The 25402-nt window shown below is 34.3% G+C and overlaps 2 protein-coding genes across 8 annotated transcripts in view; both read right to left on the minus strand.

Moving 5' to 3' along the window:
• Positions 1-11744: 11744 nt before the first annotated feature.
• LOC101738240 (protein UXT homolog) lies at positions 11745-12444 on the minus strand. Its single transcript, XM_062676197.1, has one exon. The coding sequence runs from the start codon at positions 12304-12306 to the stop codon at positions 11851-11853; it is 456 nt and encodes a 151-aa protein (XP_062532181.1). The 5' UTR covers positions 12307-12444; the 3' UTR covers positions 11745-11850.
• A 2294-nt stretch (positions 12445-14738) lies between these two features.
• Positions 14739-25402, minus strand: part of Dsx (doublesex) — a 203764-nt gene continuing 193100 nt past the window's right edge. For 5 of the 7 annotated variants that reach the window (XM_062675972.1, XM_012688769.4, XM_012688778.4 and 2 more), the window contains one exon: positions 14739-22542. The gene's annotated coding sequence lies outside the window, so the exon portion shown is untranslated. 7 annotated transcript variants of the gene reach the window in all.

Below are 25402 nucleotides of genomic sequence, written 5' to 3' on the forward strand. Positions count from 1 at the left end.
GTTCAAACTATAATGTGCTATATCGCATATACGGTGCGATAACGTCACTTATGCAAATTATGTAATTTTTCAGGAGAAACGTTGGTAAATTCAACATCTAAAGGCTTCGTCAAACAGAACGCGTACTTAGCGCGCGTCAGAGCGTGACGGCATGTCACTATAGTAGTACATCACATGTCGGCGTCATAGCGTAGCGCTCTGACGCGCGATAATTACGCGTTCTGTTTGACGAAGGCTTTATTACATAATTCTTATACAGTTCTGCTAGACTATAGAAATAAAATGATAATATTTAAACTACAAACTTCATCAGTAAAAGCAAACATCTCTCTCGTCTCACTATTAAGTAATAACTAAAAAAATGTATTTTCTTATACACAGTTCTTCAGTGTTAACGAAAATTGCATAAGTGACCTTATAGCATCATATGTGCGATATATTATTGGCTAATAAGTATACGCTGCTATACTATACGGCACTATAGTATAGCGTAGTCTGAGAGCAGTTTTGAGCATCTACCCGCGCCCGCATACATACACACTTACTATACTATAGATTGATAATTAGTTTGATCAGTAGACGTACGTAGCGCGGCGTGACCGTAGCTCGGAGCCCAGGCCTGGTGGTCCTCGACCCCACCAGCCGTCGACCCCACCAGCGGTCGACCCCACCAGCCGTCGACCCTGGCGACTCCAGGCCGTCGGGAACGAGCTGGTCCCCGTTCGCATATCTCAATGTATCTGTTATATGTAGTCGCCGGCCGTTGACCCCGCCACGCGGCACACAACCTCAATTCACATCTTCAGTTAAACAGACGTATTTAAATTTATTTCGCTTCTCTATATATATACATAAAACGGTAAGATAGGTAGTTTAAAAGAGATGTATACTTGTATATATAATTACGATAGTTTTATTACGGATGACACGATTTAAACGTATAACTAACTATCTTAACGATAACTGTGTTTTGTTAGGATGCAATAGACACTGTTGATTGAGTTATCGTTTGCGGGGTTATATTTAAAAAAAAAAAAATTCGAAAAAAAAAGAAGAAGACATTACTCCATCTTTAGTTTCGAGTAAGTTCGCGCGGGTTCCACGGTCGGCCATAGCTAAGCAAGTGTAAGCATTCTTCATTTGATATTACGTGTTTGTTAACGTTTTATTTGTAACTATTTTAACTAGTACGATAAGATAAGATGAGTACCTCAGCTTAGGATGGACCAGACGTCGACTGGAGTGCTCGCAGTAGCAGGTTAGGTGAGACTCAGAGAGATACGGAAGCTTATTAAGACATCGACACATAGACCATTCATACAGCCTCCCCCTATTTTCCGATCACCGATTTTACGTTCGAAATCATCCCCCCGATCGGGCTTACGACGTTTGTTCAAATTTTGAACTTTCAATGCGACATGTTTAGTTCGAATTTCGCGAGTCGCAGACGTAATTAAAAACACTTTTATGTTCATTGTCATTGTTTTATTTTGGATTTTTGATTACTACGAGTATACAGTTTTCTGCAAGACTGCTGTGTCGAAGATCGTGAGTTGGATTCCCAAGCAAACATTCGTGTGATAAACAAGTTTGTTTGATCTTTTTCTGGGTGTTTATTATCTATAATTCTATATATCTAAACACGTTTTTAAAGTATTTATGTCAGTCTCTGGTACCCGTAACATAGAGAATCCTAAATTGAGGTAAATCGAGGCAATGACAATGACAATAACAAAAACCCATAAAAGTAGTTTTAATTAAATCTGAGTTTAATGAGCATTTTCGGAATTTGGATAAATGTATGTTCGATCGATCAATACCCAATCACATCCACCACTCCCAAGAACAATAGCCCGGATTCTTTTTCCACTGTTTACGTAGTTCATAGGGCATGGACGCAGTCGCCGCTGGGCTTATTCGATCCACCATCGTTCCGTTACTTGTATTTTGTTATGTTACAAATGTTATTTGTTTTATCCTTACAGTAAGCGATGACGAGGTAGAGCTAAAAAGATTTTATGAGACACGAAACGAACTCTTAAAAGTAATCACATATTTAAGTTGAGATCGTATGCTGACGAAAGCCAGTGCCGAAAACGAGTGAAAAAAAAAAAACAATATGGCGACTCGGTCGGTGTACGTCATGGATTTCTTTTTAGCTCTAAATGGTCAGTTTTTATCGTGTATTTGATTCCGTGTATATTAGGTAATTCGTTATTCCGATCTCTCCATAGTACATACATAAATCTTTATATTTAGAAGTGTTATCGCAGGCCACAACAACACACATTACAATAGAAAACGTATTGATTTCCACACACAGATTTTATCAACCGACACGCCATGATTTTCGAGATACTTGGAGCCAAATCTCGTATGTTTTCGGTCCGCAAAAATCAAACAGAACGTTTTTGAATTAAGAATGTTGGTTTTCTTTTTTTTTTTTAGTCGTATATTTAAGTCCGGATTTTCAGCTATAGCTCACTGCGCATCAGCAACGAGACCACAATGGATACAGAGACGCGATCGAGCCGATTTCAATTCGTTCTGAATTCAAATAATTTTTAAGTTATTGGTTGACAATGTTTTTTTTTTTTTTTTAAATTATTCAAAATTTAAAAAGCTTAAGCCTCAAGTGAAACATCGAAATGTTTATCCACAGTGATCGCGGGTGACGCCCATTGAGAAAAGTACAAAATTCGGTGTTGTATATTAAATGCTCATGTTTGTAACTTATATATATATTTATATTATATGTAATGTATTTAAAGGGATTGCACGTTTTGGCGACGACAGTTCATCGTTTCATATTTTGTAAATTTAGATGATAGTTTTATTTCTGTTCGAACGAAATTAATGTAAAATTATTTAGTTTACAAAAAAATAAAAAACGTAGTAAATGTAAAAAAATAAAATAAAAATTCTTTTGTATTTTCGAATCCGTCTACAAATGTTTGGATTTATCATTGTGAAATTGATTAAAATAAATATGTGATGATTATTTTCAAAATTATATTTAAAAAAAAAAAAAAATTAAGAATAAAAGAAGAAGATGATGAAACAATAGAATATGTAGTGTGTTCGGTTCCACGTTTGGGTATCATGGTTCCTAAATTTTTCGAAATTGTAATAGATTCTATTGTACGTAGCGTTTCATTTTTTGGATGAAGAAAACATTTAGATTTACCGAATCTAGCTGTATTTATCAATTTTTCTATACGTGAAACAAAGACCCATTAAGAGTTACGCTGATCATTAGGTAGTTATTCGTATAAGTATCGTTCATAATATTACAAAAACAATAATAATAATATATTATATGTATATTATTATAAATGATGGAATTAAGAAATAATTGAGCACGGAATTACTATTAAGGGAGTATAAATCCGACCCTTTCCATTTATAATTAGCAAGTAAAGCATCAGACACAGTAGCAAGAGATATTTGCTCTCGTGACGAAGTAAAATGCATCATAAATTTTGTATTTACAGTTTAATTGAATATTGAAATATTTCCATTATATCCTTGTGGTCTTAATTCACAACAGCGTTACGCATTCATTTAGGTGCGTGTCACCTAAATATCGAGGGGAGAAAGTATATTTGCGTTTTAGTGACATTTTTGCAACTTTACAGCAGAGCCATTTAGAGTTTAAAAAAAAAAAAATTTAAAACAAAAAGAAACTTCTTCAGATATTAGAATAGAGTAAACTTGATTGAAGTTAAATTAAAAAACATCTAACTGTTGTTTTTTTTTCCTACCTATGCTGATAGCCTTGAGAGGCTATTTCAACTTCACCCTAACGTTTGTAGGTGAGCTCACGGGGCTCAAACCGGAGTGTTGCTAACACTGGCTATAGCAAGAGCAGTGCTTCGCGGAATCTACCACCGGATCGGAAACGCGACCCACTGAGAAGATCCGGCGAGAAGCTCAGTGGGCTGTGTCTATGGGTTAATTCGCTCGTCGAGCCCTTCGTCGGTGACCGGTGCTTGTGGTGCCTAAAAGCACCGTTAATGGATCAGGCTAACTGTCGATGATGATCACAAACAAAACGCACCTTTAGTTACAAAGATAAATGTCGCGTAATAAGCAAATTTCGCTTAAACCAATTAGGCTTTCACCCTTCGATATTATTACAATACGTGTCGCGATCCAATGTGTTTATTTTTTTTTGTTACGTTCTCAAACGAGCTAAAGTCCATAAAATAACTGTGACGTAATTTTTGGTATAAATGTTTGTAAACTAAAGCGAGCGGACGCGGTCGACGTATAAAAAATTAGTGACAAAATTATTTAATTAACGAAAAATTGTTTTTAATTTTAGTGTTCGGGTTCGGCGTGCTTGGTGCGAGTTTTTTTTTTAACGTTCTCGATCGCGTTAAAGTTAACTCGGATTTATATGGAGTTGGAACAGCGCCCCTAGCGGCGAACGTAGGGACGCTCTCGCACTGAGCACGCAGGGACGAGGCGTTCGGGTACACACGGTATTGTCCAGCACGTTTATTTGCAGTATACATGTTAACGAATGAATAGTGGCACATACATAGAGAACCACTAGATGATGACCGGGCTTTATAACGCCATCTTGTTGTGTCTTTAAAGCGGTTAGTTCCCCTCAATTAAGAAAAATAGTATTACTATTCGCCAATAGATGTCGGGAAGAGTTGATTATTGAAAACACGAATAAAACAACATTTTCTGAAAATAAATCGTAGCTAGATCGATTTATCGCCCCCGAAATCCCCTGTATACTAAATTTTATGAAAATCGTTGGAGCCGTTTCCGAGATTCAGATTATATACATATATGACGTATATTAATATACAAGAATTGCTCGTCTAAAGGTATAAGATTCCGTTCAACATGTTTGTACTGCAAAAAATCGTACAATGCTTATGCGTTTAAACGAATACTCAACGGACAAACAAATCGAATGAACTTTAACGTTGCAGTGTATAGCTCTGTCTCTTTCACACGATCGTTTTTAAGCGAATGAAAATCTACCGTATGAACACTCGGATGGCTGTACGTTAAAATAACGGATACAGGACAAAAAACGTGCATGACAATAGCGTGTGAACCCAAACCTTTAGTGTTTAGACGCGGTTTCGGCATCCTCGCATTTCGGCTAAGTGATAAGTTTCGCGCTGCGTCTGCTCGCCTGGATATATTTAGTACAAATTTCACGATGTTAAGGTATTAATGAGGCTCAAAGCTTTTCTTTTTGTCGGGGGCCCGCTCCGCCGTCTGTCTTCGCCGGCGATGCCGATGACGCGTGTAAAAATTTTATTCGATGATGACGGTGATGATGATGACGAAAAAAAAAAAGAAAAAATAATGATAAGAGTATTTTTATATTGAATATTTCTAAAGTGATCGATCGATGATTGATGTAGGTAAATTATCGAAAATTTCATACGATCATCAGCTCTATTATAGCGGTGACAAGAATGGGAAATTAGATAAATTAGCGATTTGTATCATGCGTTTTTTCGTAATATAATTTTAAGAATATTTAGGCATCGGATAATGAAACTTTTAGGAGCATTAAACAGTTTGTAAATAAAAGTTTTAAGAGCGAGACAGATCGGCGGCGCGGCCTTCCTTTATATAGATAAAATTATATTAACTCAAAGATGTTTATATGGTTCTGGGTGTAAAAATAAGTAAATTAAAAAAAATAACAGTTTTAAGGGCGATTTGTGAAAATGAAACAATTCCTCGGTATTTGTCTAACGCGTGGCTGGTATGGCTATTGTAATCTGTGGAGCCTCAGACAGATTTTACCTATACCGCGAAACCTAACCTAACTACGCATTAATTATAAAAGTTCTTATATAAAAACAATACTTATTCATTAAATATAAATATCACATTGTCATAATGCTTATAATTTACGAGCGTGTGTCTTTGTCTTTGAATGTTTTAGGATCTAAAACCACTGTTCGGTGTATTAGACATAAAAATGTTATGGTGAGAAATAAGAGATGTAAATTATAAAAAAAAAATATTTCGATTAAAATGGCGGCCGGGGTTGTGAGACTCGCGGCTGTTGCGAATCGCGTTGGTTTGTTGGAAGAAAAAAAAATTAATTGGCATTCAAAAAAAACTCGTTCGACATTTCAAAATTTAAAATAGGAACACGGAAACATGATTGTATCTCTACTAGCATTGTCAGCGTGGAAACTTGTTGATGTCAGTCAGGAATGTTTCTTCGTGAATATAACAAGTAATAAAGCTAAGCTTTTATTTGAAACCTCGCCTTTTATTTATATCTAATGCCTTTAAGCCTACCTTTTATATGATAAATGTAAAAACTAGCACAAATCACATTCTAAAACTATTTATTCTTTAGTTATGCAGACCATAGGCAACACGAAGTCGCCGTCGTCCTAAACTATAAGTAGTTGTGGTTTGTTAATTGTCCCTCGCATTCGCGGGATATTTTCACTCCGAACATACAAAAGTCAAACATACCATTTCAATAATATTATTTGTAATGTGTACAATATTATAATACAAACTAAAAAAGAGTAAACAACGCTAGGCACTAGAAGATACAAATTAAAACTAAAATTACGTTTTTACATTGAACTTAAATCGACGCGCGCGAATCTTGTTGCATGACGTCACGGGACACCTGCTCGTTCGGGAACTCCGATCGCGCCCGATGACGCCCGAGTGCGACCGAATGTTGCACGCTACAATGTCTTAACGAATCCTATAGATCCACTGTTGGTGCTTTCACGCTCTCCAAGCACCGGTTACCATTCAAATCTCGATGTGCAGCCTAGTCCATAGACATAACCCACTGAGTTTCTCCCCGGACCTTCTCACAGGTTCGCGATTCGAATCCGGTGGTAAAAGCACTAACTACTCTTGCTAGGGCTAGTGTCAGCAAGTTCTCTTAAATTGAGTTCGTCAGCTCACCGCGAACTGGTATCGCGCGTAGTTGGAATAACCCCATAATAATATGCTGCCAACGATTACGTAGGGAAAAACAACCGTTCCAATGAACTGACTTTTGATCTATGAATTTATCGTAATATTTGTTTACAGCGCCATCTATTATAATATGGGTAAACTATATGAACTGAAAAAATCTTTTTTGAAATAGTTATAAAATACACTGCTAGATGGCAATATACTCTTTGAAAATTCTAATTAACAATTTAATTTTGTTCTTAGCATTATCATTATCTTCTTATAGTTGATGTAGTAAAAAAAGTTATTATTTAATTAGATAGCTTTTATCAATATTTATCGAGTTATCGCTTCGTAAGCAGAATTGAATAAGTACTTATTAATTCGATCATTAAAATTTTTTTTAAATTTTGTAACCAATTAATAGGGTCTTCGAAATCTCTTAACTAATCAATTCAACCCTTAATGATGATAATATTTTATTCAAGTGCACTTATTCTCCTACAGAATAATTACATTAATTACCGAGCCCTAGCTCTTTAACTTACCTGCCTATGCAAATTAACCCCTATTTTCTCATCAAACGCTTATCGAAGCGACTTTCAAGTTGACTACAAACCCTTAAGAATCACAAAAATAGAATATTTAATGTGATTACCACTTAATTTTTCACTTCATGCACACTGGAGCTCTTTACATTAAATTCAAGTTTAAATTAGGATAGGAACGAATAGTATGCAGAACTTTGTTCACCCGTACGTTACTGCATAACCTAAAAAAAATTATAACCGCAGAACCCTAACATTCCCAATAAGTATATCATAAATTAAATGACCGTCTGTGCTATTTAAGCTGTAGTCACGGATGAATAATATTTTTTTTATTGCTTAGATGGCTGGACGAGCTCACAGCCCACTTGGTGTTAAGTGGTTACTGGAGCCCATAAACAATGTAACACACAATGCTGTAACACACATAGCTACAATGTAAATGCGCCACCAACCTTGAGATATGAGTTCTAAGGTCTCAAGTATAGTTACGACGCGCCGCGTCGCTTGCGACGAAGGGCTCGGCGAGTAAATTAACTCACAGACACATCCCACTGAGTTTTTTGCCGGATCTTCTCAGTGGGTCGCGTTTCCGATCCGGTGGCTTAGAGTGGTAGACTCTGCGAAGCACGGCTCTTGCTAGAGTTCGTGTTAGCAACAACGTCAGGTTTGAGCCCCGTGAGCTCACCTACTCACCCGTTTACGCTGATATGGTCTGACCATCAGCTTAGGTAGGGAAAACAAAAAGCTACCGTAATGGATATATTTTTCATCGTTAAACAATATTTCGATGCAAAAATGATTTTCTTTTAAAGCATCACGAACACGCAAAATCATCTTTCAAGGTCTCTCGGACTAAATTCATATGGTAATGGTACCGATTTTTCTTTGGACTTTGGATAAATCCTGCTGATTGCAAACATTTTGGGATTGCTGCTTGAATAGCTCTCAATGTTTTGCAAGCTCTTGTTGAGTTTGACAACAAGTGTTATAGAGTAATGCCTCAAATTCTTTGGTCTTTTTTGGCTGCCCAGGCCAACTTTGTATTCCGCGTCAAAATTACCACTTCTTAACCGCACAAACTATTATTACTCGCATTTCGAAAAAAATAGACAACATTGTCATTTGAAGGATTGGCTGAGAAATCGGTTTGCTTCAGCGGCAAATTTTTTCAAATTACAAAAGTACAGCAAAACTGCCGTCATGACAGCTTGGTGGCAGAAAATCCATATTTGAAAAAAAAATATTGTTGTTTACGATAATGTTCAATAACTAAGAATAAATTATCAAAGGTACATACCTAATATTTAAGATATATGACAGATAAGTAGGTACCTACACTTTAAAATGACCAAATGTTATTAAAGGTAGATCACCGATTTAAACAACTCTCTGGGTAGGTACTAAAAAGTAAAAACACAAACCGCGTTCAAAAGACACACCGTCTGTTGTGGATACTGCATTTTTAAATTATACATACCTATACATACTCCTCAATAAAAATGTACATTTGAACGTAGTGATTACTTGCTCAGTGTACGTTTGAATAGGAATTACCTATAATTCGCAGTTTAATATGGGCTAATTAGTTCTGAAATAATAATAAAACAAAAAGAGCTTCGCATCATTTAATACACCAATAGTTCTTTAGTTGTATTTCTTATCACATAATCTAACAATCTTATCCAAACGCGACAAAGCCGTCGTCGCTCGATACATGTCTTGTCGAATCCCCGGAATCACCCTCAGTGCTTTTAGGCCTCTCAATCACCAGTCACCGAACTCAAGCTAGGTCCGTAGCGAACTAACCCACAGCCACCGCCCACTGAGTGTCTCGTCGGATCTTCTCAGTGGGTCGCGTTTCTGATCCGGTCGTAGATTCTGCGAAGCACTGCTCTTACTAGGGCTAGTGTAAGCAAATCTCTCAGGTTGAGCCTGTGAGCTCACCTACCCGTCCGGGCGTAGCTGGAATAACCTCTTAGGCGAATAGGAAGGAAAAAAAAACCTAACAAATCATAATCATTGTAAGCAGCTAATTAACAGTCCATTATGGTTACAAGACAACTCACCGACCACCTGGTGTAAAGGCGGTTTCTGGAATCCAGACAGAACAATGCGAAATCTGCCAGCCATTTTGATACATGAGGAAAATAATCTCTTAACGATTTTACTGACATGAGTGTGAGTTTTTAATGCTCACTGGTACTACAAAGAGTTTACTAAATTTCACAAATTCTTTGATAACCCAAACTTTTCTTAGATTTTTATTATAATAGTTTTGTTCTAGAAATGGCAACTTGATTATTATTTATAAGCGTACACAAAAACTAATAAATTTGATCAATTTTAAAACTACATTATTTACATTTGAAAAATTGCTACCACAAACTCAGTACTGGTTATTTTTATAATTTTAGAATGAGTCTACACATCATCTTAGCTTATGACTTTCATAATTCAGTCTACACTTAAAATTAATTTATATACAAATGTATATACATATACATAATTAAATTATTATCACATCAACAGATCCCCATAATATAATTTCATTAGAAACTTTAAACAAGGGGTTTGACAGAATATGAATTACATAACTGAATAACTGCTAGAATAAATAACTAATGTGACACTGTTGGTTTCCCATTAGAAAATGAATTAATACATTTGATAGGTACATTATTAAGCTGTATGTACACTTCGCAAGGATAGTAGACTAGAATAGATTAATAATTGGATACTTTATTAGGAAATAGTAGTTTTACTAAAGTATAGGTAGAATAATACTGGTGGTAGGACCTCTTGTGAGTCCGCGCGGGTGGGTACCACCACCCTGCCTATTTCTGCCGTGAAGCAGTAATGCGTTTCGGTTTGAAGGGTGGGACAGCCGTCGTTACTATACTTGAGACCTTAGAACTTGTATCTCAAGGTGGGTGGCGCATTTACGTTGTGGATGTCTATGGGCTCCAGTAACCACTTAACATCAGGTGGGCTGTGAGCTCGTCTACCCATCGAAGCAATAAAAAAAAAAAAAAAAAAAGAATTTCAAAAGCTTGTGTGCTAAATAGAGATGGGCAGAACTTCTACTATGAGTTCCTTGTTCAATTTTAATTGAAATTTTGTGTCAGATGTAGCCATAAAATATTATTATTTAAATCAATTCTGGCGATTTCTAACCTTGCTAAGAGATTAGAGTGCTCTACGCAATCAAAAACACTTGATTAGTCTTAATATTTTTCTAATATTGATTTGCTGAAGTTATACTGTACTGTAAATAGGTTTATTTTAGGCTTTAAAACAGCTGTAAAAAATATAATATCTAAGTGAGAGAATAATTCAAAACACTTCATGATATAGTTTCTGTGCTGCAATAGATATATTACAGAACAGTTGGTATTAATGAAAAAAGGCACCTCAGCCAATCTATTCAACTTCAATGATGATATGTTATGAAAGAAACTAGAAATGTAAATGTAGTGCAAGTGTAAATAATTATTATTTGTGAACGGTTTGGGTATTAAAGAGACAAAATGTAGTTTTACAGTTTACAATTAAACACGACAGTCATGCAATAGACATAAAAGATACATCAAAACTATATCAGTAACAATTTTGCAACATCTTATAAATATATTGTATATAGCAGGACAACTGCTCTCTATACTCCTTACTTTTACCTAAATTTGGATAATTATTTTCTGTCACTCAGTCATTTCAACTTGAGTATTAAAATGAACACATACAGATATAGGTTAACACAAAGATATCCCCATTTTGGAGTATTATGAAGCACAAATATGGTATTAACATCACTCTCAATCACTGAGGACAATGTCATCAATCCAACACCAAATTTGATGCAAAATTATAAAAAATATCCCAAATGAACACTCAATTATTCATCAATGCTAATTATTTGTTTGTGGGACAATGTTTTTAATTCCAAACTCAATACCAAATCTATGTGATTAAATCAATCATGACACACCAGTAAATAAGTAATAAAAATAAATAACTGTGAACAAATGATACAATTATGTGGCCCCAAGCTAGGGTTCCGTGTTATGGGTACTAGAGACTGACATATAGTTAAATATATAAATAATAAACACCCAGATGAAGGGGAAACAAACCTGTTCATCACACGAATAATTGCTCAATGTGGGAAACAAACCCACATCCCTCAGCGACACAGTCAGAGGCGCTAACGACTGCACCATAACTGACTTATTATTTAGTCATTTACGAAACATAAATGAATATATATCGTTTATGATTTTACAAACTAAAATACATTTATCTTGATAAAAATTCTATGAAACATAGTACACCGAACATAATAACAGTTTTACTCCAAATTATTCACACAGTTGCTTTAAGTACTAGAACCATCACTATTGTTTCTGTTTTGTAATTCGGAAATACCGTATAACATCAACTTAATGTGTGCAGAAACCTGTGCTGCCCTGAGACGTACCTCATGAGATTTTTTTTCATAAGACTTTATTCTCGCCTCCAAAAATCTGTTGGCTTCTGATAATTTAAATTCTATGTAGTGATTCAATCCGATGTTCACAAGCAACGTATCGGTTTTGGACACTGACGCCTCCATGAAGAAATTACAACCAACGTTAACTTGTGTCTTGAAACCGGTGGGATGAATATTTTTGTTTGTTAACACTTTTAATGTGTGCTTCTGTTGTATTAAATCTGAAACTTCATTATTAAAAAACTCTAATTTCGTTTCTAGTTCTCTGAGGTCTTCTTTTAGTACTTCGTTTATGAAATTTTCGTATCTTGTTACGGTGTCGTCTATATTTGTTTGTGCCATTTTAAGGTTATAAATTTTCGATCTACTTATGTGAGAATATTCAAGTTCAATATTGATTTATTTAATTTTACGGTAACGGTGTAAATACTGAGAAAACACGTTTAATTATCAATCAAATTCAAACAATTTTTTAGTCAACTTGTGATAAAAAAATTAAGGAATTTTATGACCTGGTAACTAGGACCTTTAGGTCATATCTTATTTTAATTTATATTCTTATTTTTATGAAAAATGATAATATTGAGTGAAATGAACTGAAATGAGATAAGGTAATATGGTACGAAATATAATCTCAGTAAAAAGGTGGTCATTTATTGAGACTTTTTCAGTGGACTTTTGGATGATCCCGAGAAGTTACGTTCAGCGGCTTTGTTTCATTTTTCCACATTTGTGCACTTTCACAGATACTAAACAGTTAATAAACCACCGCTATTACACATTTACCCCTGGAGAAACACTAAATAAACAAAATAAAATAAATCATACAACTTCACTCCTCCCGTTCCCGCCAAAAAATCTATTTCTGTATTTCAAAGTTCAAAATTTAAAAAGATTGAGTCACTACTCATCGTATCATAGTGATGCTCTATAATCTGCATAAACTGATTCTTGGAAAACACTGGTTTTTATTTCAATACATCGCTTAAACTCCATTTAGATATTTAACCACTAATATAATATATAATATAATTTTTTCAATCTAAATTATTCGGTTTTCGGTAGTTGTAGTGACTTTTACGGTTTATTCTCTTGTCTTTTTTTTCAATGTGGTTAAAACATTTTATGAATTTTGAATTTAACAGAAATCGCAATATTGTGCCTCTTTCGGTATTTCCTAGATAGTCTTGTCATTCAAAATCACATGCTTAAAAACCTTAATGACATTTATATCCATTAGTTAGATATTTTATTTCTCCACTTTCCTAAAAGTTTTCCTTAAGCTACCAACGTCGGTACATACATAAATGTCGATACTTTGATTAGTCCCTAAAATTCGATAGCCATGCTAAAAAAAACTGCTACCTTGTTAATTCCCTAAAAACTATAATCCAACTTAATGGAGCTCAAGTTCATAGTACTTACGCTAGATGGCGTGCTCATACATGTATTTCAATTACTAAAATGCAAATTGTCAACAATTAATTTTTTACTAATTTATTTTGTAATTAACTGCTCAGACATTTCATTAAATAATTTCGAAATTTTCAAATAACATTCAAATCATAAAATATTGTTGTCTTAGTGTATTAGTCTGATTTGAGCTTAACGCTTTTTTGGCCGTGGAAGGATAGCGTTTGACCCGCAGACCTTGGCGAGTCACTAAGAGAAGCGAGCAAACTCGAAAGCCACGAAGAGAGGGAGGGAATGCCAAGCAGCTCCAAGGCAAATGCTTCGCGTGTACATCCACCCGCGGATTTAAATCACAATCCGCTGAGAATCAATGAGAAGCTTAGCGGCCTAAGTGTGGACTAATTGCCACATCAAGGGCTTCGGCGAGTTCGACGAATACGTTGTCTGTGCCTTGGTTGCTACCGACGTTAGTATTAGTAGCGTCCAACACTCAGGTACCAGGAGCGTGGGGCGTCCTCCAACCAGGTGGACCGACGACTTAGTGCGCACGGCAGGAAGTCGTTGGATGCGGAAGGCGGAGGAGCGCATTCTATGGAAGGCATTGGGGAAGGGCTATGTCCAGCAGTGGGCAGATAAAGGCTGATGATGATGAAGATGATGAACACTCAGAGTGGTTCAAAAGTCTCTAGGTCTAAGGCGTCGGCGGATACGTCGGCTGTGTGAGTCGAGGTGTCGTTGTCAGAAGTCACGTTAACTGTATTATTGTGTTCCATCACTAACACTAAGCCATTCTTTTTTTCGTACCTAACTTAGGGGGTTATTCTAGCATAGGAGGGCTTCTGGTTGTTGTGTTGACCGCGGGAACCTCCTTACACTGACCCCAGACGGAGATCGGACGTTGGGTGTCAAAGTACAGGGGAGTCGTTTAGTGCGGTAGAGCCCTAAAAATATTCTTGGGCCCGCGGTGTGCGTCGCGGACCAGTCCCACATACCCCGCAAGATCCCTAGGCGCGGGAATCTCTTTGGAAGTTCGGACCACGGCTTGAAAAAGAAAAGCGTAATCGGGCGAGTCTAAGGAGCATTAGGACGCATTAATATTTAAAAAAAAACAAATATTTAAAAAATAATCAAATTAAAAAAAAAGACATGCCCGCTGAGTCTCTTGCCAGTTCTTCTCAGGACGGAGGCTAGTTTTTGTGAATTGGCGGTAGTTCTTTTTGACGTTCAACAAGTATGTACTTTCATTTATGTTGAATAATTTTATTTATTTGATTTGACGCTGTATATATTTAGTACAATACATGTATTTGCAACGATATTAGTCACTATTACAGAACATTTTTGTTAGCAATGAAACTCCATTTGAACGATGTTGAAATCGTTTATTGACAAGAAACAGTTTTATCACTTTCCCATTTAGATTAATTAACCATTAAACATCTATTTACAATATCACTAGGCATGAACATTACAAATCAGAAAATAAGTAGAGTTACATTTAAAAAAAAAAAAAACTTGTGATCCTTACGTTAAATACAAGAAAAGACGATCAATATCGAGATATCGATAATGTATTTATGTACAGAAAAAGTACACAGATAGTTATTAGTTCAAATACGAATGTTTTATTAATTTAGATATAGGTATCGCTGGTATAAATTTCCCTTCGACACCTTCTTCATGGAGCCTTAAAACTATCACTTAAATACGATTAATATAAATATAATTAAACAATAAACTAATGTGAAGGACTGTGTATTTAATATAATAATAGATGTGCCGCCGTTGACCGTATGAATAAAATATGAAAATACATAAATTAATTGTCGCATTTTAGTATTCATATACGCATGAATGTGATTTTGTCACACATGTAACATGTGACATATTCCACAGGATATCTACACAATTTGTAAATATACCTACGCTTTATTAGTTTGCCACTTCCGTAAACCTATCAACTATCTTTGTATGTCCTGAAAAATCCTTAAGAGTATATACAATAAAATAATGCAGATTAATAAAACGATTCTGTTTTTTTTTTTTTCAGGAAAAAAATCACATTCTTTGTGTACAATACCAAATTGCGAACCATTACTATATTTTATTAAAGATTGTGACAAGAGCACCATGTTTTAACGGACGATGTCTATAGGAAAAGATTTAGAAAAAACAGTTGGATATTCGTAGAAAGCTTTGGCTTTTATTAAATAGTTTTTTTTTTCATTTACTAATTTGGACCGGATTTGGTACTTTAAATTAAGTAATGAAAAAAATTCATGCCTTGAATCATTGGGCGGAAGTTTCATTTTAATTGGACGCTAGATATTATTTCTTGATAGAAAATTGTACTGGTGGTAAGCGAACCGTTCCCGAAATCGAAAAGGCAACAAGGACTTCACTAAGAAAAAAATTCACAACTACTTTCCCAACAAAATGGAGAAAAAGTATTCTAAGTTTTATCTAAATTTTGAATTATATTTCTGTTTAGTGATATTTATTGTAATGTAATTGCAAGTACAGAATTGTTGCACCCATGACAACAAAGAATGGTATCTAAAAGAATTATTCTGGTTTCAATTTTGTTTCGTGCTATACCATCAGATATAACCTAGACTCTTTGTTTTCGGGAGCGGTTCCAATAAATTTATTTAAATTAAATAAACTAACTTTAACAATTTTGTTTTAATTATATTTTGTTCTTACTCGCAAAACTGCAATGCTTCGCGAATGGCAAAAGGTAATTCGCAAAAAAAGGTCAAATTTGGCAATTTCGAGTTTTTTAATATGTTATCTTTTCTTTAATTAAAAGGTGTAAAAAATAGAATTGCCATACTTAAAAAAAAAAAGAGCCACTTATGTATTTGGAAAATATTAGTTATTTTTTTTTATTTGAGATGTAAAGGCAATGTATAATGAAAGAGTTCTTGAGTGATTTTTGTTTCTCAAAAATATATCAGCCTTGATTAAAGCAGTAAGTATCAAAAAGAGAGTCCAGTATAAAGAAAAAACAAGACATTACAAATTCTAGTACATATAAATATTGTCCACTGTTAAGATTATTACATTTTGCGAATTACCCAACTTTGCAAATTACTGGTATGGCCTGACTTCTAATGTATCTTTATTTGACTATAAAATAACTGAAACATTTATTTTTTTCTAAACCATTGGCAGCTGGATATCGATTACCAAGTAGTAATTGTAAAAAATGTTTTACCGTTACGTTATTATTATTTGTATAGTTTTAGTCAAGCATTTTTTTAACTACACTACAAATTAGATAATGTCGTATGACATCTCCGGACTGCGGACTGACAAATATCTTGCGTCCAACAAATATACGTTAAAATTTTCATAAATTAGTAAGGACGTAAACATATTCTTACGACTAATTACAAGATCTTAAAAATACTAGGATCCGTTCACAATTTACAGCTAATAAATAAGAAATATATTTGAAAAGAATCAGTTCTTAATTTGCTAGATAGTTTTTATTTATATTTTTAAGGGATTATTTAATTTCGATTCACGGTCATCGGTCCGCCATTTAGTTAGAAGACTTAGAGACGACGCTTGTGACCTAATTTTTTAATATTTTTACACAAATTTTTTACTCAGTACCGAAAAATAAGGCTGTATGGATGTAAAACTAATATCAAAAAACAGAAAAAAAGCAAATGTCAACCGGTCTTTTCCTGTTGGTAATTAGCGCGGCAAACTCAACTGTGTGCTTAGAGCGAGTTTTTTATCATTCTTGATCGCGTAATAGTTAAGTCAAATTTTTACGAAGTTGCACCAAATTGTAAACAGTCGGCATCGCCCAAAGCACGTCATCTCGGATCCTCCCGATCCACTAACACTGCTTTTAGGTACCTCAAGCACCGGTCATCGTTCTCGTCGAAGCCGTCGCTTGCGACGAAAGGCTCGGCGAGTAAATTAACCCACAGATACAGCCCACTGAGTTCCTCACCGAATCTTCTCAGTGGGTCGCGTTTCCGATCCGGTGGTAGATTCTGCGAAGCACTGCTCTTGCTAGGGTTAGTGTTAGCAACGACGTCAGGTTTGAGCCCCGTGAGCTCACCTACTTGCTAAGGTTACGCTAAAATGGTCTCTCAAGACCATCAGCTTAAGTATTAAAAAAAAATGGTACCTTTGGATCCTTTGCCTACTTTTGCCGCTAGGGGCGCACGAAGCACACTGTCTACTATTTTACGCCGGATTTCTGTGTGCTTAGTGCGAGTTTTTTAACGTTCTCGATAGCGTAAAAGTTACCCCAATTTTGTATGCAGTTGGAACAGCACCCCTAGCGGCAAACGTACGCAAACGATCCCGTTCCATACAAATATGAGCTAACTTTTACGCTATCGAGAACGTTAAAAAACTTGCACACAGAAAAGTTATCATCGTAAAAACGTTGTCATCGTGTATGTATGTAATTAAATGAAATTCTGACACCATAATTATTTAAACATCTTCAACTTGGCCTGTTCAATTATGTTGAATAATAAAATATTGCTGGTAAGAATTATTACATACTTTATATGAGTCGACTATTATCAAAGCCGGCAATGTGACTTTTGGACAATTATTGGTAAATCAGAAAAACGAATTATTGACTTTGTATTCCATTGGCAGTCACAAAACTCTTCTGAACGACATCTTAGATAAATAACAGGTTAAGTATTAACCTATATTTAATGCAGGTTTTGAACCGTATTCTTTGAAGGAGACGATTATATTCAAATCAATCTGTATTGACATATCAATAACATTTTTTTGTCCAAATGCACAGATTGCCACCTTTGATAATAGACAACTCATATATTACTTTACCATTAAGAGCCTTTTATTATTGATGCTTTATTATTTCTCGTGGTTTTCTTAAAGTTTGGTTATTAGCAAGACGGTTGAGAAAGGTAAAATTTACATATAAACAATAACTTTAATAGTCACTTACGCCCTCTATTAATACATGATTATTCCATAGTACATCATCTGTTTATCACTAAATACGAAATATTTACATGCTATATAAAAATTTTGAGACATACTTTGTTAGATTGATAAAATATGTAGTTTAAATAAAATCGACGGCCGTTTAGGACGAATTTTATCACGGAATCCATGGACGATTGCTTTGTTACAAAATCATTTAAGTTCATATTTGTATCTTAATTTAATAACGCCCTCTGTATTTCAGGTACGGTACTACCGTGGAACACTGATGTTAGTTCAACGTCCTCTGTATTTCAGATACAGCAAATATTTCTTTAGAACACTGGCCGCTTTATTACTGACTAGTGCTTCATCCTCATTGTATTTTTTTTTTAAAACTACGTACAAAATTTTATTTTCGAATTTTAAATATTAATGTTAGCATACGATTTTTTGGACTGGAATGACTAATATAATTTAAGATGAGAAATATTTTACATGTTTTATTTAAATATCAAACCTTTTAATTTTTATATTAAATTGATCAGTTCTTAAAACACGAATAAAGTTAAGACCAATAGATTCAAATTAACGTCGAGATCATAATTTCATATTAAATTTATCACTTTCTTCGATTGAGCCGAATAAACTAGAGCATGGAATGAATTTGACAATTTAGGTTAGGCGGGAGTCATGGTGTATCTGAACCAAATTCCGGGGCGTGAGAACGTTAATAATATTGTCCTGGGAGCTTCATTTCCGATTATGGAAAACATTTCGCCTAAGGATACTTTCGGTGTAACTAACTAATTTATTTTATTTTTCAATTATTATTAATAGTATTATTATATATACATATATATCATGTGTATTTATATATTATTACTTTACATGTATATTATATTGTGTGTAATTATGTGTATGTATGTATTTTACTATTTTATACATAGGTATATTAAATTGTAGTATGTGTATTCTATAATACTGAGATGTTATTTTAAGGAAGATTTTTGTTTTGAGTTTGTTCTTTTTTTTTTTGTTTTGTTGTTGTTGTTTGTTATTCTTTTGTTAATGCACCTACCATGCATTATCTCTGCACCAGCCTATGGTCGACTGGAAGAGAATGCCCAAGGCATTAAGTCCGCCTGTGTACAAGTTCTGTTTTGTGCATAAAGTATAAATAAATAAATAAAATAAATAGCATGTAAATGTTAGTTTTATTTTTTATTTAATAATCGGGTAAAAAAGCTCACATCTCATCTAATTTTAAGTGATAACCGAAGTTAATACCGCGACGTGAGTGTCGAATTGTATAGCAATAAAATAAATTAGATTTTATAAGAGTTTTAATTACACGATGTCATTCCTTCATAGTGGAAGTCATCCGTGAGGATGTGTTAAGTTCGTATTTCATTGGAAAAATTAGTACCCGCCTGCGGGATTCGAACATCGGCACTGTCGCATTGCTTAATAAACCAGGCGTTGTATCCTTTAGGCCACTGCGACTTATTTGAAATAACAATAAAAATATTTAAACAGACACTTCTTATATTTTAATTTATCATGTCTATAAAATATTTTTATAGACTTCAATGATATTATTATGCATGTAGACCATGGACAGCAGCACGCTATTCCCGCCCGTCACGCCCGCGTGTACAGCTTCATTGAGAATGTCCTCAAGTATTTTTATAGTAAATGTCTAACATAGTCTGCTGTCATCTTTATTAGTTCCAGAAACATCTATACTAATATATAAATCTACAATGGTTTTTACGGATATTCGATTACAACTACTGAACCGTGCATCCGATTGACTTGAAACTTGGTATCCATGTAGAAAATACATGTACTTAATGGATAGGCTAATATTTATATCAGTGTTGGACTCCTTACACCAGTTGCGGGGGCGTTAATGATGAGAGTCTTTGTGGGGGTGAGAAATAATAATGTTAATTTTAAATGCCCAGTGAAGCGGACGGGTACAGCTAGACATTTATAAAAAAATTCCCGACGACTTGAGGATCAAACGAGTTTGAATTCTGAAGTACTGTATCATTTTTGTAATCCAATGATATATTTTTTATTGAACATATTATAACATATAATATAATATATTTTTCTGTTACTCGATTTTTTTTTTTTAAACTTTAAGGGTTAGTGGTGGCCCGGTGGCCTTTCCAGTTTCACCAAGACAGGGGCTACTTGAATGGTTTATGTTTGTAAATACGCCAGTTAATATTATCTTTAAGCAATTGTTTTTAGCGAGCACGTTATGTGTTTTAAAAAAAAAAAAAATCATGAACTGAAGCTCTCAAGACATTGTATTATAAATAGATCGAGATATGATTAAAATGAATTTTGATGACGTACCCACTGGATTGTATAAATAAATAAATTCTTTTGCGTGTTAACTAATGGTTTTGTGATCTAATTTAGGTATGTATACTTTAATTTTTGTATAGTAAATAGAAAACTATCTATTCAGATTATGGAAAATGAATGTTAATGATTATTGAAATGTATGTATTTAATGTTTTCTAAATTTTGGAAACTCGTGAGATTATAAGTAAGAAGTATTAATTAACTTTAACAAGGGCTGAAAAGCCATTTGGTTTAAGCGACATTTATCTTTGTAATTGAATATGCAATTTCGAAAAGGGCACATGTCGCATATCTTGTCAAATACGTTTTTTCATATACATGTAGTTTTGAGGCTTAGCTACACCAATTTTATAATGATTCCAGTAATTTTCAATTGCTAATTAACACAAAAATCATCAGTTATCTCAGTATCTCAAAAGTTAATATTTTAAATTTTACACTGCTTTTGAAAATAATCAGTTTTTTTTTTCATTTCCTGAACATTTTACATTTTCAGAGATGTTCCCATTTTTGAAATTGCATATTTAATTAAAGGTGCGTTTTATTTTATTTTTTATGTTAATGCACTGTCGATTGCACCTATAATTGAGGTGACATCTGCCATGAACTTTTGTCAATTTGTCAATGTTTTGTATTGATGATCACTTTGTTGGTGCAACTTAATAAATAAATAAATAAATAAATCAGCATCAACAGTTCGATGTTTTTAATTGAACTTCAATTAAGTTTACTATATTCGAATAGCTGAAGAAGTTTCTTTTTGTTTTTGAATTTTTTTCTAAATTTTTAAACTTTAAATGGCTTTCCTGAGTTTCCTGTAAAGTTGCAAAAATTTCGATTTAACTAAATAGCTTTTCACCCTGGTAACACTCGCAAAATTATCATAACGGTTCTGTATATTTTATGTAGATGGCAGCACATGTGATATGAGCATAGATAGATAAACATACTAAGAATGTTTTGTTTAACAGATCTACCAGTAATTTCATTTATAATTGTGCTTTAAAATAGTAGTAATTTTCATTAAGATCGCTCCAATGATACTCAGTGTAAAGTTAGCAAAAACGAGTTACATCAAACTTTAGCAACTTCGAAGCCAGAAGCCAGAGGGTATTAAAATATATTGTTGTTCCTTATCAAAAGTTTTATTATACAATATCATAATTTTTGGAATATCAATTTTATTTACTTGATACATACCTGTTGTTGTCGATAAAGGAGTCGTTTTTAATTTATTCGATGTCATTGTGTCTAGACATCCAAAAAAGTGAATGTTATAATACTATTTTTAAACATAATTTTTTTTTTCTTTTTATCACTTCGCTCAAATGTAATAATCGCAGTTACGTAAGTAGTATTAGAATATTGATTAGTCACTGGGTTAATGGTATGTCGGTTTACGGCGTGAAGACTTAAAAAATATCTATTCATAAATATTTGTCCGTTTTCGAGAACATTCAAGACACACGCCGTCCGTGGTGGTCTTACGAAAACAATAAATGATTTGTTTTACAAAACACGTTTGCTGTTTTTAAATATATAAAAAACAAAAAAAACAAAAAAAATGACATTATATGTAAAAAACAACATTTAACACGTTCCACATCCCTATTACATATAATAAACATATTTTGTAAACGTAGGTGATGTAACTTAAAAAAAAAAAACATATTGTCTGTAGATATTCGTGATCCGTTCTCGAATGTTCCGTTTGCGAACGTAATGTTAAAACACTAATGTATAAAGTCTGGTGATCACTGAGCACACGCGACGGCCGACGCCTTACTTGTCGGCGCTGTGCCCCGTCGAAGTTGACGGGGAATCGGTGGGGTCATGCGCCGTCTGAAATTAAAAAAAATTATATCAATATGTTTTTAAAAGCTCAAGATGAAATAGCCCTACACGAGCTCAATTTTTTAATACCCTAACCCTATTTAATTTTAGAACGAACTAACCGTACTCGCCCGCTTCGCTGCGCATTTAAAATTAACATTATTATTTATTGTCATTATTATTAGGGAGTCCAACATTAATATAAATATTAGCCTATCCATTAAGTACATGTATTTTCTACATGGATACCAAGTTTCAAGTCAATCGGATGCATGGTTAAGTAGTTATAACGGAACATCCGTAAAAACCACTGTAGATTTATATCTAATATATAAAATTCTCGTGTCACAGTTTTCGTTGCCATACTCCTCCGAAACGGCTTGACCGATTTTGATGAAATTTTTTGTGCTTATCCGGTATCTATGAGAATCGGCCAACATCTATTTTTCATCCCCCTAAATGTTAGGGGTAGTCCACCCCTAAATTTATTTATTTATTTTATAGACAAAATTTTTAACTTCTGTTTTTTTATGATACAACATACAAAAATACATACAATCCTCAATTTTCACCTTTCTACGATCAACCCTTATTTTTTAATTGCCATTTTAGTAATTTAATCATTTTTCCTCTCCGGTCGAAAACTGATCAATCGTCATTTAATTAGTTATCCCCGCCAGATGTCTACAGGTGTCACTTCTGACCCAGTAAACAGCACGGAGTAGGGATGTTACCTCTACAGTTTTCGGCTATTATTAGTGTTTATGCTTCAAGCGTAGTAGTTAAACATTTTTAGTTCATCGCCTTGCATGTCATATGGAAAATCTACAAAAAAAATCCCTAAACATTTCACTAACGATACAATCACAAATGTCGACGGATATCCAACATATCGTCGAAGGAATCCAGATAATGGCGGACAATCATTTATTAAAAACATCAGCAACACAGACATTGATATTGACAATCGTTAGGTCGTGCCATATTCACCCCTGCTGAGCAAAACATACAATGCTCATATTAATGTTGAGTTCTGCAGTTCTGTGAAAAGCATCAAATACATTTGAAATTATGTCCATAAAGGCAGTGACATGGCGGTGCTTAGAGTGGAAAATATGAATGTACCATGGCACACAAACATTCGCTTGAGGCGTTGAACAGGACATTGACATTGACAGGACATATTAAAAACAACGACAAACTATTTGGTGGCACTCGGTTAGTCCTTTCAGGTGACTTTAGACAAACACTTCCCGTCATTCCACGTTCAACATACGCTGGTGAAATCAACGCCTGCTTAAAATCATCGACATTGTGGCGTAATGTTGAAATAGTACAGCTGAAAGTAAATATGCGCGTTCAAATGCTTCAAGATCCATCCGCTGAAACATTCTCAAAACAACTCTTAAATATCGGCGATGGAAAAGTCACTATAGCTGAAACTGGATACATAAAATTAGCGAATGATTTCTGCACTATCATTGATTCGCAAGATGCTCTCATTGAACAAATATTTCCCGATGTACACACGAATTACATAAATCTCGAGTGACTTGCAGAAAGAGCAATGTTAGCTGCAAAAAATGTGGACGTTGACATTTTAAATCTGAAGATACCACAGTTATTGCCAGGGGACTTGGTATCATATAAATCTATTGATACAGTTTGCGATGACACTGAATCTGTAAATTTTCCAACAGAGTTTTTGAACTCACTGGATTTGCCAGGCATGCCACCACATAACTTACAATTGAAGGTTGGATCTCCAATTATTTTGCTTCGTAATTTGAACCCGCCACGGTTATGCAACGGTACGCGATTAGTCATTAAAAAAATAATGAAAAAAGTTATCGAAGGCACCATTATAAATGGCAAGTTTCGAGGTGAAAATATATTGATACCACGAATACCTATTATACCCACAGATGTGCCAATTCAATTTAAGCCTATTCAATTTCCGATTAGATGGGCATTTGCAATGACTATTAATAAATCCCAAGGCCAAACAATGTCTGTTTGTGGCTTAGATTTGAGCACACCATGTTTTTCACACGGACAATTATACGTTGCATGCTCTCGAGTGGGTAAACCATCAAGTTCGTTTGTATTAGCTAAAGACGGGCTAACAAAAAATATTGTTCACGCTGCAGCATTAAGAGATTATTATTATGTAATGAATTAATTATATATATAACTAGCTGACCCGGCAAACGTTGTGTTGCCTTAAATAAGATATCTAGGGAAATTCTACTGTAGAAAAAAAAATCTCATTTAACCACATAATACCTCATTATAAACAAAAAAAAATATCCAAAAAATTAAAATAAAAAATAAATGTTTGGGGTGGACAACCCTTTTCACTTAGGGGTATGAAAAATAGATAGTAGCCGATTCTCAGACCTACTGAACATACTATTGATACACAAATAAAACCAAAAAAACATGGCTGAAAAATGTATAGCTCTCAAATATATTAAGTGTATAATCTATGATGTATAGTGAGTAAGTAAGACAGGAGACCGGCTTCGTCCTCATCCCTACTATGTGATGTTTGCTGGATGAGTGGTGACACCGGGCGGGGATAGCTGATCGATTGATAGTTGATCAGTAGTCGACCGGCGAGGGCGGGAGATCAAATTCAATTTAAAAAAAATCATAATTAAAGGGACTTGAAATTATAAACTCTGAATAAGAATTTATCGTACTACAATTATAATATTTGATTGCCATCTTGCAACCTTATTGCGGATCTATGCATAGAATAAAAAAAATATTAATCGGGATGGAAAAATAGGGGTTGATCGTATAAGAGTGAAAATTGACAGTAATACGATTTTTTTTATTTTAAGTAATGACAAAACAAAATAAA

This window comes from Bombyx mori, chromosome 25 (genome assembly GCF_030269925.1).
Source record: "Bombyx mori chromosome 25, ASM3026992v2".
NCBI lineage: Eukaryota > Metazoa > Arthropoda > Insecta > Lepidoptera > Bombycidae > Bombyx > Bombyx mori.

Coding starts and splice junctions, on each gene's coding strand:
- LOC101738240 (XM_062676197.1), bottom strand. CDS start 12,306: ATGGCACAAACAAATATAGACGACACCGTAACAAGATACGAAAATTTC.